Source organism: Chelonoidis abingdonii, chromosome 5 (assembly GCF_003597395.2).
Source record: "Chelonoidis abingdonii isolate Lonesome George chromosome 5, CheloAbing_2.0, whole genome shotgun sequence".
Taxonomy (NCBI): domain Eukaryota; kingdom Metazoa; phylum Chordata; order Testudines; family Testudinidae; genus Chelonoidis; species Chelonoidis abingdonii.
Genome location: NC_133773.1, coordinates 35,007,032 through 35,020,585, shown reverse-complemented (window position 1 = coordinate 35,020,585; position 13,554 = coordinate 35,007,032). Strand labels below are relative to the sequence as shown.

The 13,554-nt window shown below is 43.0% G+C and overlaps 1 protein-coding gene across 2 annotated transcripts in view; it reads right to left on the bottom strand.

Moving 5' to 3' along the window:
* Nucleotides 1–2,039: 2,039 nt before the first annotated feature.
* The window catches only part of MANBA (mannosidase beta), a 68,546-nt gene continuing 57,031 nt past the window's right edge, over nt 2,040–13,554 (bottom strand). For both annotated transcript variants that reach the window (XM_032782934.2, XM_075066222.1), the window contains exons 15-17: nt 8,605–8,747; nt 6,202–6,459; nt 2,040–4,026 (exon numbers count right to left, since the gene is read on the bottom strand). In XM_032782934.2, the coding sequence (XP_032638825.1) occupies nt 3,802–4,026; nt 6,202–6,459; nt 8,605–8,747 (626 nt within the window). In that variant the 3' untranslated portion in view covers nt 2,040–3,801. The remainder of the gene's footprint in view (nt 4,027–6,201; nt 6,460–8,604; nt 8,748–13,554) is intronic.

The window sequence follows — 13,554 nt, the reverse complement described above, 5'->3', positions numbered from 1 at the left end:
AAAACTGGAACCCATAAGCATTTTTTATGCTACTCAGGTACTTAAGAACATTGAACACAAAGGGTTAAATTAGAAACCGCTAGGGTGAGGGCAGCACCTCTAACCTGTGGAATCTGCAAATTTTTCTGCTTTTCAAGTCTGTCAATTCATCGTAGCAAAGCCAGAAGATTCAGCTAGTTATTTTAAACAGCTTAAAGATGTACCACAGTGCCACAGTAAGAAAAGATTCAGGAAATATAGGACTAAATGCTTTACTCAAGAGATCATCATCATCATGTTCCTATTCAGTGATGAAGCTCCTCCACTCCTGTCTGTTTCCAGCAAGTCTTTCAATGGTTCCCCAGCTGTGCCCCAGATATAAATGCATTAGAAGACTGAGGTTCTCAGATACTGTGGAATTGCCAGGATTGGGGGGCATAGAAGTACTTAAAATAGATTTAGGCTCTGATTATACAAGTAACTTAAGCATGTACACTTTACGATAGGCACGTGTTTAAGTGCCTTATTGAATATGGGCCTTAATTCAGTGGTTTTCAAACTTCTTCTCTGGTGACCCAGTTGAAGAAAATTATTGATGCCCGTGACCCAACGGAGCTGGGGATGAGGGGCTTGGGGTGTGGGAAGGGCTCAGGGCTGGGGCAGAGGGTTGAGGTGCAGGAGGTGTGGGCAGTGGGGTGGGACAGGGGATGATGGGGTTCTGGTTTGGGGGGGCTCAGGGCTGGGGTGCAGGAGGGGGTATGGGCTCTGGGCTGGGGGTGCAGACTCTGGGGTGGGGCTGGGGATGAGAAGTTTGGGTCACAGGAAAGGGTTCCAGGTTTGACGGGGGGGCTCAGAGCTTGGGCAGGGGATTGGGGCATGGCCTTAGCTCGGGCAGCTCTCAGCCAGTGGTGCAGCGGGAGTGCTAAGGCAGGCTTCCTGCCTGTCCTGGCACCATGGATCTTGCTGCGTCCTGGAAGCAGCCACCAGCAGGTCTGGCTCCTCAGTAGAGGTGTGCAAGGGCTCCGCACAGCTCTCGCTGCAGGAACACCCCTCCCCCCCCCAAATCGGCTGGGTGTGCGGAGCTGGTGCTCGGGGTAGGGGCAGTGCATGGAGCCCTGAAATCCCTCTGCATAGGAGCTGGACCTGCTGCTGGCTGCTTCCGGGGCACAGCACAGTGTCAGAACAGGTAAGGACTAGCCTGGGCAGCACCGTCGATGGGACTTTTAACAGCCCGGTCAGTGGTGCTGACTAGAGCCTCTGCGACCCAGCGCCTTACACTCCGCAACCCAGTACTGGGTCACGACCTGCAGTTTGAAAACCACTGCCTTAGGTCATTGTGGCTGAAAATGTCCTTTTGATCAGTGACTCTGTTACCATCTGGGCACTGTCTCCACTCTACTCCATACTGGGTTTGTAAGACAAAAATTTAGCAAGGCACTCTCAATTAAAATGTAAGAAGTTTGGGCATTCTGGTGCATACACAGTATTTTACAGTCATATAAGAAACAATGGCTGAAGCCTTTGGCACCATGTGTATTATTTCATTAAAATATAGGAGGAGCTCTTTCCGGCCAAAGTGTTACATTTTAGATTGAACTGGAGTGTAATTAAAACCCGGCACTATAACTACTGCAACATGATGAACAGAAAATACTAACTTGGCCAAGGTTGGTGTTCTGGCAACAGGCAACTGTAGCATGTTATTTTAGCATTTCTAAACATGAATGCTGCTGCAGACAATGTGGGGGTGTTTTTTCTTGTACGTAAAACAATTTTAGGGATGAAAAAATAGTTGAAAATCACCTGACAATTTCAAACAGATTTAAGGTGTTGCTGTCATGATTTCTTTTTTTTAAATAGTGCTGATGTCATTGTTCTCATCTATAGCTGCTGAAAATCTCTGCTTTTCATGGAACAATGACTCCTCCGACTAGTTTGTTAAAGGCTGTTTTTTTCCCCGGATTATTTTCCAGAGTTGATCAATAGCCAAACGCGTAACATAAGATAGGCAATAGGTAAAAAAAGTGATATTTAAATAAAGACTATAGCGAGCCGTAAGCTTAATGCATCCTTAACCAAAAGGCATTTACTTTTAAATGAATTACAGGTCCGGACTGAAAACAATATTCATTAGAAGGATTATTTTAAACTTTTAAAAACACTAAAATATGCTCTTCAGATCATTTCAATTTGCAATATTACTTGTTCCCCCTGAACACTGTAGGAACATACAACAGGCTCTTTTGTAAAATACACACACACAAAACAAAAGCCCTCCAGATTCACAGAGCACCGCAAAGATCCTCTCTCCATTCCAACTCTTCGCAAAAGGCTCCTTGGATTTAAAAGACGTCTCAGAAAGTTTAAGTGCCCTTGTTAACTCAGCACTCTGCAGCAAAGTGCATTGTTCACGAGTGTGACGTTCTGGAGTCAGGCGGGGGTGTTCAAGTCTATGACAAACACCAGAGGGCGCTGCAGTGCTGCATGCAGAATTTGTGGGGCATGTTTGAGTGGGGCAGGGTAAAGGTACAAAATTGTGTATGAAGAACAGAATAGTGAAAAACCTTAGGAACGTCACATAAAACCATATTTAGATTCCTTGGGGAGATGAAGGGCTGCTTTGCTATGGCCAAGGGTACTAGAATTAGCTGCATTTTTTCAAATGACAAGTTCTGTCATAAAAATAAAAAAATGTTCTGTTCAGTTGCTGTCACAGCCTCATCTTCTCCTCATTTTATATTTTTTGTGGCTTTGTCAACAGTCTCCTCTTCCCCTTACTCCCATGCTGTAGGTCACAGCACAGAGAGGAAAGAAGCCTCCCCGGGGTCAGGCACAGGTGTGTCAGTAGAGATACACTGTCCTGGCACAGGTGTATCGATAGGGGGCAGGTAGCGGTCTGCACTAACAAAAGGGATCGCACAGGCAACTTCTCCATTAGATCAAAGGAGAACCAGGGACTAATTGGGACTCTTGAGTCACTGTCTGGTCCCTCGTCTGCTCCCAGAGCAGCAGGGTTGTGCTAGTTCTTATTGGGGGCTTGTGACGAATCCACGAGACATTAATTTGAAATGTATCGCCCCATCCTGAGATCCAGAGGATACAAACACAGATGTGAAAAATTAAGGCTAGAGAGATATTCTGGGCTCTAAAACTATCACAGATCCTACTTGCTTCACTTCCTGGTTACTGTGCTGCACCAGAATCCCTTGGTATACATATTTTCAGTTACCTGAGAAAGTAGCCTCACCCTAGACATATGATATGTATTGTATGTGAATTTTACTGTTGACATCTTTTCATCAAGCCAAGAGCTAGGAATGTACAAATGACAGCGTGAGCTACACATTCTGTGGTCAGTTTATCTGCTATATCACTTAATCTTTAGTTATACTTAAGGTTAAGATTTAGTCAGGGGTATTTTTAATAAAAGTCATGGACAGGTCATGGGCAATAAACAAAGATTCACGGCCGTCACTTGTCCATGACTTTTACTATACCCATAAATCTTGGGGCAGGGGGGGCACCCGCAGGGGGCTGCTGCAGGCCCAGGAGGCTTGGTATGGTACCTTTCCAGCAGTGGCCAGTGTGGTTGTCCCTGGGGTCACCTGAGCAGCTGACACTGAAGCCAGCTGCTTGGGCAGCCCTGGGGTCAGCCGCACTGGCCACCACAGAAGTCATGGAGGTCACGGAAAGTCATCGAATCCGTGACTTCTGCAAGCTCTCTGACAAACACAGAGCCCTAGTTATACTCCTTTGAAGTTTTCCTGTTTCTATTCTGCTACCACTATAGGAAGCATTTCCTACAGAGGACATGAGATTTCCTCAGTAAATGTCCATCAGTGAAGTCAAGCTGAGTGATTTTTCGAGTTCCTCGATGCTGACGGGCTCCCACGGATAAAACACCACAACTTTTCTCTTTTCAGTCATGAGAAAGCCGTTGTCATTAAACCTCCCTCGTATATTCCCTACATCCAGCCAAACAAAAGGAGTGACTGCTGTGGTCTGCAGAACAAAAGCATACAGGTCACCTTGCTGAGAAATAGTGGCCTGAAAGAGGAAGAAAAATAAAATTAGTATTATTACAGAAGTTTCTTTAGTAAAAACAACTGCACTAATCACTGTAAAAGTTGTAGGCCAGTATAACGGAAGGTATTTTGCAAATACATTTGTTAAAATTATTTTTCTCCTCTACACCTCCTTTACAGAATGTTCTATATAATTTAATAGGGATGAAGCCGATAAGATTCTATACAAAGCATCCCAGAAATCTACAGAACTTAACAGAGATGTATGGCCTTGCTACAGAATACTATAGACTAGTTTAAAAATTCTATGGAATGTTATCACTATTTACTTTCCATAAAAAGTTCCTCTAAAAATAATGGGATAAATTCTAGACTGACTTTACACCCAGTGCAATCCCATCATAGTCACAAGGTGCTAGACAGATTTGTCCCAGTGGCCACACATTTCTCTCATAACCCATACATTCAAATATTAAGGTTGTTGTCCCTTCTTGCTATATCAGTAATAAAAATCCGGGAAAGTAAAAGATGAGTAAATCAGGACAATGCAGCAGGTCACCTACTGCTAGTGTAAGAAAGGAGGGTCTTTAAACTATATTTAGAGCTGATACCTAAGGCATGGTGAGAGATCTCAGAAACATGTTTAACATTTTACTGTAAAGTTTTCAGTAATAGCACTCTGCAAAGTCTAAAAACACAACTAGAATATGTTTTCACTCAACATTTTTCTTTTACAGACATTTCTCTTCTGAACATTAATAGTATATTAAAAATCAGCAAGTTACATATTAAGTATGTACTATATAAAACTGTTTTTTTTTTCAAGTTTGTAAGAGAAACCACATGTTGTGGATTTTTTTGTTTTCAAAGTTAGATTTGCAGTATATTTTAAATAAGATTTTGTAGTGAAACCTGTGCCAGAACAAAGATACAAAAAGTAGCATTTGTGTTAACAAAGATATTTAAAAACAAGATTATGATCAGGAAAGAAGCCACCCTTTTACTCAACAGATCTTCCATGTACATAGACTCTGAATCATATTTGCTCACTTTACTAACAAAATTAATGTTATGTTTTTCTCCAGCTAGCACTCCAGAGCCAACACAGCTATGGGAGAATGAGCAGAATTTGCATAATCAAGAGAACCATACTCTAAAATCTAACTGCAAAGCTTTTATTATTGGCGATGCCAGCTAGAAAGAATCTATCTTTTCAGATTCCAGATTGAGTCTGGAGTCCTGTGTAGAAAAAAAACAAGAAAATAGGTCAATTCTTTGCCTATGTACGTGGGTGTAAAGGAGTTGCACTGCCGTAAGAGTGATGTAACAGGAGAATCAGATCCACTTCATTTATTTATTAACGGAACAAATCTGATCTGGAATCACAGAGACAACATAGTGTAAACCCATTCTGCCATTTTTAGAGTTCCTTGTCAGCAGCTACTGCGGAAGAGTTTTCAAGTAAGGAGGCATGGAGAGCAGAAGCACCGCAGTCAGGGGAACAGGGCAGGAAGGGAGTCTGAGAATCTAAGGCAGCAGGCAGTTCTGGGGGCAAGAGCCAATAAAGTAAATAATTGTACTTATCACTTATGCTGCTTTTCATGCAGACACGAGGACTGAAATGTTGTAAAGATATTGGGAAGTAACTGTAAAGCCATTATGCAAATCAGAACTACTCAGCAGGAGTGCAGAATTTTGCATAATGCGGAAATAACCATACAAAGTTGCATGTCAGTCATGCCACAGCATCCCTGGGACAGCAGAGGCAATTCCATCATAATACCATTACCAATAACTGGTATTTTGTGCGGCATTTACCGTAGTACCAGCAGTTAACACTGGAAACGGATACTAATCACAAGCTGGAATGCCTGTCACAGTGCCACAAAAAAAAAAAAAAGATGAAGAAGGAGGCACTGCATCAAACAAGTGGGTTGTACTCTGATTGACTGAAATGCAGCCTTCATATAAAAGGAGAGGGGGGACAGTGATCTTTAGGATTTTTTCAGAAACAACCAGTGAAGAAGAAAAAGAAAAACTCACTTTGAACTGCTTTGCAGAACTTCAGAAAAGCTACTGCCAAATGACTGAACAGCAAAAGACATCACATTATAGACACCACTCCCAGCCCCCACAACTCCACAGCAGACAAGCTTGGCAGGACTAAAGAAAGTAACTCGAGATGGTTGGTGCTTACACTAAGCTGTGCTTTCTCCAATCCCACCGCATCCTTCAGCGAAGATAGGAAGTGATAGTTGCCAGGACTATGGAGCTCGCCTTTTCCCATAAGGTAAAAGGTGACAACACAGCTTTGCCTGGTACAGTTCCCACATCTTTTCAATAGGTCATTTATGGGCTCTTTGTAAATTGGGGCAGCACTCCCTGCCTTAAGGGTTACACCCTCTTTAGCAAGGGTGCACACTGGCTCCATTGAACTCCACCGGTGCAAAGTGACCTGTGAGAGACATTAACAGAGAACAGAGAAAACAATACCTCTACAAAAATATCCCACATCCCAGATTTTCCAGCTACTCATCGAATGAGACATTTTCCTGGAAGTACATGGCATATAGCTTCAAAGTGATTTCTACACCAGGAAAGAAGAGACAACACAAAGATTAAACTAATAACAAATATAAATATTACCCACTTTATTATTTAAACTAGACAACAATTCTGTCTCAAACAGCCTGAACATGTTGATCTTTATGACATGCTGCAAAGCTCTTCTCCAGCTGATGCCAGGGGTGGCTGGTTTGGGGTGTTTAGGGACTGGAATTGTTGGGGTAAGGGTTTATTTCCTCCCCTCCCTTTTCTGGTTCAGGAAATTGCTGGTTGTGCTTATTTAAAGTTGATCTGTATTACCTGAGACATGCTGAGGTGCCAAGAGCTTTCATACAGAGAATTTTAATATATTTGAACAACAAAAATGACAAGCAATGATGTTAAGGGGAATCCCTGGAATTGTGTTAACGCAATGAAATACAAATAAGATCCTGTGGGAAAGTGTATCAATAGGAATGGCCTCCTATACAAAAACTGTGATCCATCTGGCTTACTTTTAGCATGAGGTAACTGCAAAAGAGCAGATGTGAAACAATCCTAACCCTATACAATGCATGAAGGGGCACTCGACCATAAGAGGTGCCAGCAGCCGGAAACAGATCCTAAAGCTCCTCCTAATAGCTCTTTTTCACAAGTTTAAAATTTTCTTGAACTGCTAATCAAAAATCTACATTAGAAGTGAATGCTAGACACATGCCTCTCTAACGTCACCAGAGCTTTGGAATTACAGACACAGGCTTAAACTCAGCCCAGAGATAAGCAACTCCACAAAGTGCAGTTCTGTTTTGAAAAGTGGCTTTGCAAAAACGGCACTGTGTTTTTCACATTATTTTTTTGCAGCTTACAAGAGTTTTTTATTGTCATTTGTTTATTTATAAACCGCCACTCTTGTAAACTGAAAAAGTTTGCAAGGTCTTGTGGACAGGGCAGTGGACTGAGAATCGGGAGACTCAAATTCTATTCCCAGCTCTGCCACTGACCTGCTGTTTGACCTGGGACAAGTCACTTCTCCATTCTGTGCCTGCTTACTTTCCCACCCTTTGTCTGTCTTGTCTATTTATGCTGTAGATGTTTCAACTCAGGAACTGTTTTTTGCAATGTATTTTTATACAGTACTCAATACAATGGGGCCCTGATCTCATTTGGGGCCTGTAGGTGCTACTGTCATACAAATAATAAATAATAATAAACAAACCAACTATGGAATCTGAAAGTCAAACAGGGTTCTTTCTGTCCTGTGCATAATATTGCCCTTATATACGTATGCATAATTCTACAACTTTCTGTGGGATCATTCAGATGTAGCTTGGGGCATAATTTTAAGATAATAGGGTTGCACAGGAGGCCTGCAATTGAAACTTGGTTACCAGTTCTGTTGATGCTTCACAAGCCACAAAATAGTCCAGTGTATTTTCTCAGAGCTGTAGTGGTTCAGGAAGGCTAACAGTAATAATAAATAATCATACAAAAGAAAATAAACAAACAACAACTTTTTTCACTAGGGTCTGCAGATCTGAATGCATCCAGGGCCTGAACCTGTTGAGTTACAAGATGAATTTTTTAAAATTGTTTTTGTATTTAAACTTAATTGCCTTTTACATCTGGACCATGTTTTTAGTGGAGCTATTATTATGTCTTTACCATTTAAAATTTAAGATTCAAGATTCCTTCCAGCGCTATGTTTCTATAATCCTATGTACACTGCGGTAGCACCTACAGGTTAGAGCCCAACTGCGCTAAGCGCTGTACAGAGATCTAGTTAGTGGTAATCTCTGCCCCCAAAGAACTCTCTGTCTAAAAAAACAAGACAAAAGAGGAGGATTAATTGCACTCATTTACCCCAGGACTCAGTTTGGCCCACAACGACATTCCTAATAGGCTCTCATAGAAGCTGGAGCACTGGTGCAGGGGAGGGCTGATAGGGCTGGACACAGACTTACTGGATCGCTGTTCCATAACCAAGCGCTTATTTATATTTTTCTATTCTTTTCCCTAGCAGGAGGTGATCTTTTGACAGACAAAAGGCGGCACTTACTTGGAGCGTCAGCTCACAGTCTGAATGAAGATCCGACACACCGTAGATGTACAGCACGCTGTCATCTTCATATCCCACAGGCAACAGTGGGGCAAAGAAATGCTGGGCAAAGTAATGGAGCATTTTCCACTTGCCCCCATACTCTGGGTATTAAAGAAAGCATGATTCAGACACAGTCTGAGATTGGCTGTGAACATGCAGGGCATGATCCCGCCTCAGAGCATAGGTTATAATACTACACTTCCTCTCCTCGTTTCTGGTGGGCTTGGCCCACACCAGTGTCTGGGGGAGAGGAAGGTAAGAGCCATGGGCTTGGCTTCTCCACACCTTTTCTTGCTCCCTTTGGGGGAGGATCTGCAATCTTAGGGGCACAGAGAGGAAGCAGCTCCTGCACTCTCTCAAGCACAGTAATTGCAACTGTCCCTGGATCTTGTGTAGGGCAAACACAGAAAGACAGGAGGCACTTTATGCCCACTCTCTCCCCTTTCTATATACTCACACAAGGACTCAGGACAATTTGGCCTATCGTGTGCTGACCAAGAATTCAATTGTTTTACATAGGTCGACAGTAGTAATAACTAGAACTGACGTGCTGCTCAAACCCTCCCCACCAAATTTACCAGAATAGCAAAGTAACCCAGAAAAAAAATCGATCAATAATAAACTGAGCCATTTTGTGGTGTTCTGGGTTTACAAATCTCTCTGATTCATTTTGAAGTTCACAATACCAGTCTGAGTTCTACAAACCTTTGGTTCCTGTAATTAACATTCCTCTCAAGGTAATTCAATTTAAAAAAAAAAATAAAAGGCATGCATGCTGTATATAGGGATAAAAAGATCACCACTACAAAGGACTGGCACAAGTGTGTACCACGTATATAGCATGTACAGCTAGAAAAAAATCTGCTGTCAGTTATGCTGTTGCAAATCCAGAGTAACCCATTGGCTTTAGTAGGGTTACTACAGATTTACACCACTGTTAATGAGAGATTAATCTGGCCTATGCTACAGTATCTCCTCACTTAACGTTGTAGTTATGTTCCTGAAAAATGCAACTTTAAGTGAAACGATGTTAAGTGAATCCAATTTTCCCATAAGATTTCATGTAAATGTGGGGTGGTTGGGTTCCAAGGAAATTTTTGGGGGGAAGACAAAAGGCATTATATACTGTACAGTACTGTACTGTGGTGGGGAGGTGCCCCAGGGGTAAGCCAGGGCTGGGGGTGAAGGGTATGGGAGGGAGTGAGGGTGTAGGAGGGTGCTCAGGATGGGGGTGCGGGAGGAGGCTCGGGGCTGGGGCAGGCAGGAGGTGCAGAGCACTTACCTGGGGCAGCTTCTGTTTGGTGCAGGGGGTATGCAGGAGGCTCTGGGCGGCGCGTCACCTTCCTCATGGCCACGATTCTGGGAGCTCCCCTCCCCCCACCCCCCAGCAGGTAGGGCCACCTGGAACACAGGGTTTTAGAGGCTGCAGGACCCTGGCCTGCAGCTGTAAAGCCCCTTTCGGAATGCAGCCCTGTGGCCGGAGGACTCAGGAGGAGCAGGGCCAGCCACATAGCCAGCAGCTGGACAGAAGTGGCACTTTCCCCTTCAAACCCAGCTGGAGAGAAGCAACACTTTGAAGGGGAAAGCACTTCTTCTCTCTGGCCGCTGGCTGCACAGCTGCCCCTGCTCCTCCTGAGTCCTCTGGCCTGTGCTCGCAGGGCTGCATTCTAAAAAGGCTTTAGAGCTGCAGGCCAGGGTCCCAGGGCCCTGCAGCCCTTAAAGCCCCTGCATTCCAGGTGGTCCTGCCTGCCAGGGCCGGGGAGGCAACTTCCCCACACGCTCTCTCCCTCCCAGAAAGTCCTAAGCGCCGCCAAACAGGGGGAAGTGCTGGGACGAAGGGAGGGGGAGGAGGCAGAGAAGAGGAACTTGTGCAATGCTCCCTTGTAAAGTCAGCCAAACGACGTTATAAGGGAGCACTGCACAACTTTAAACGAGTATGTTCCCAAATGCAGCTGTAACTTCGAAACATTAAGCAGGAGGACGTTAAGTGAGGAGTTACTGTATTTCATTTTTCATCAGAATCTCCCTCTTCCCATTCTCTTGGTCAGTTTTTGCAACTCCTCCTAAACGAAACATAAACCTGTAGGCCTGAGTCAGACTTTCAAACTCATGAATCCAAGCAGACTCAAAATTAGGTCCATCTGTAGGCATGGATGACATGGTGCAACAGCTATTTAAAACAAACCTGGGACTAGCTTTCTGTATTTAAATGAACTGTTGATTAAATCTGAGTTCCCAAATCTCTTCCAAATTATGACATACACAACAGGGACTGTACTTTATATCAAAACATCAACGTTCAGAACAAGAGGTGATGACTCAGTCTGGAATAAGACATTGCTGCCCAGATCTTTCACTGTTCCCTGAAGCCTTTTCATCTAACAGCTAGAATAAGAGCAAATAGCTTTCTTCACTGTAACAGATTCTAAATTAATTGCTCAACGCCACTAAACACAACTTGAGAAACATGCTACTAAGTTCTTTCCTCACATCCAATCTCACAAATTTAAACCTATTTTTTTTTAAAGCTTGTGGTTTCAGCTCACTAGACACTAAGTATTGGACCCACACTTCTAACCAATAAAACTCAGCAATCTGTGAAACTCCTGATAGCTGAATCAGATACCTTAAGGTGACATCTGTGCAGGAAGGTGGTGAAATTCCAGCTACGGCTTCACATTCTTCACTGAAAATACACCACACAGATGCTAAAGCAATCAATGAGACACAAGTGGCTCCAAAACCATAATCAAACATTCAAAATCCAGTCACTGAGGAAATACATTGACTTCTGAAGGGAGGCAGAGACTCACATGCAGACAAGAGGGCTTCACTGTGTTTTCTTACTTTCCAGGTAAATGTTCTTAATATATAAACAAATATTTAATTCTCAATTCTCTCCCCATTTCAGGAAAGAACACATTTTCACTTCATATGGGAAATTATGTAAACCCCTCCAGGGCACTCCATTTATGAAAGAACAAATCTAAATAAAGAAAGTATTCATCAATGATGCCACTGTGCAACCTAAAGAGATGCAGTGTGTGCTTTTGAAGTGCAAAGAAAACTAATTTATTTGAGGTTTTGCATAATTCCAACATTTGCATTTCAAAACTCTACCGCATCGCCTAATTAAATGAAAATTAATTTTTTCCTCAATCCACTGACAGAATAAAATGAAACAAAGGGACAGCTGTATCTCTGCTGAGCTTCCTTTCTGAAAATTGACATTAACAAGACTATGACTAATTAAACTATTTCTGACATTTGCTGTGACGACGTTAGTTGTTCTGTACTTAAAAAAAAAATCATGCTTATGTTCATCACACAGATCATCTGTCAATGCATCTAGCTGTACACTGAGACATTTTCCTAAGTTTTTTTCCTCCTCCTTTTTAAGGTACTTATTTTGCAAGAATTTGTTAATTATAGTACAATCCAGATAAACAAACATTAAAACATTATGTTTCTACAGCATAAGTTCATGAAGTCCAGGAACCTCAGTGTTAAGGCTGGACATGAGGCCAAGATAAAATAGCATGTTGTTTAAAGACAGTCTCACTACAGTTTGTTTCCTCTGGTTTTTCAGGTGGAAGTCTTCCACACAGGAAAAGGGAAGAGAAAAACTTTAGGAAGTAAGAAGATGTCACTGTAAAACCACAAAAATTGGCATGTGGACCCAGGGGCAGGTGTAGAAAAAAACTATGTTTACCTCCTTTTCATAAACTGACCATATTCCAACATTTAACTATGAACTTCTTCTCTGCAGCATGTATCAGTAAACTAAACAATAACAACAATAATAATTAAGAAATAATTGAGGTTGAAATCATAGATAGGGCACTGGACTGGGATTCAGCAGACCTGGGTTCAATTCCCAGCTCTACCACTAGCCTGCTGGATGACCTTGGGCAAGTCACTTTATCTCTAGTTTTCCCCATCTGTAAAATGGGGATAATGATACTGCCCTCTTTTGTAAAATGTGTTGAAATGTAAAGATGATAAGCATCATATAACAACTAGCTACATGTATTATACATTTCCACAGAAGAGTGCTTCCACCTTAAAAAAACCTCTAAATCTCAAAATATGCTCACCTAGACATAAGCAGTTATGGAATGCCGCCACTTCGCTCAGCCCATGCAGTTCTCCTTCACTTGCTATTTATTATCCAAGCAAGTTACACATCTGGCTTATCCTGTAAACCAGTCTGCTGAGATGTATTAGTACAGGGGTCGGCACCTTTCAGAAGTGGTTTGCCAAGTCTTCATTTATTCACTCTAATTTAAGGTTTCGCATGCCAGTAATAGATTTTAATGTTTTTAGAAGGTCTCTTTCTATAAGTCTATAATATAGAACTAAACTATTCTTGTATGTAAAGTAAATAAGGTTTTTAAAATGTTTAAGAAGCTTCATTTCAAATTAAATTAAAATGCAGAGCCCCCCAGACTGGTGCCCAGGACCTGGGCAGTGTGAGTGCCACTGAAAATCAGCTCTCTCACCACCTTAGGTGCCATAGGTTGCCTACCCCTGTATTCAGAGCCGTCCTTAGCCATAGGCAGAATAGGCAGCCGCCTAGGGCACCGCTAGGTCTGGGGGCACCGCTCTGCTGGGAGCCCAGACAGATGGGAAGCAATGGAGAATGTAAGAGCAGGGCTGCTGGGTCCTAGAGAGAGCTGAATGCAGCACAGTCTGAGGGAGGGGATTGGCTGCTGGAGTCTCTGGGCAGGGGTGGGGGAAGGAACTCACCTGTGAGTGTGACTCTTTCCCCCTGGGTGTGAGGTGAGGCAGGCTCGGTGGCTCTGGCAGTATCCTTTGTTGTCCCCCATAACATCCATTCTTCTCCCCCCTACCCCATGGAGCAGCCCACATTTCTCCATCCCCCCACGGAGCACCCCTATCTCCCCC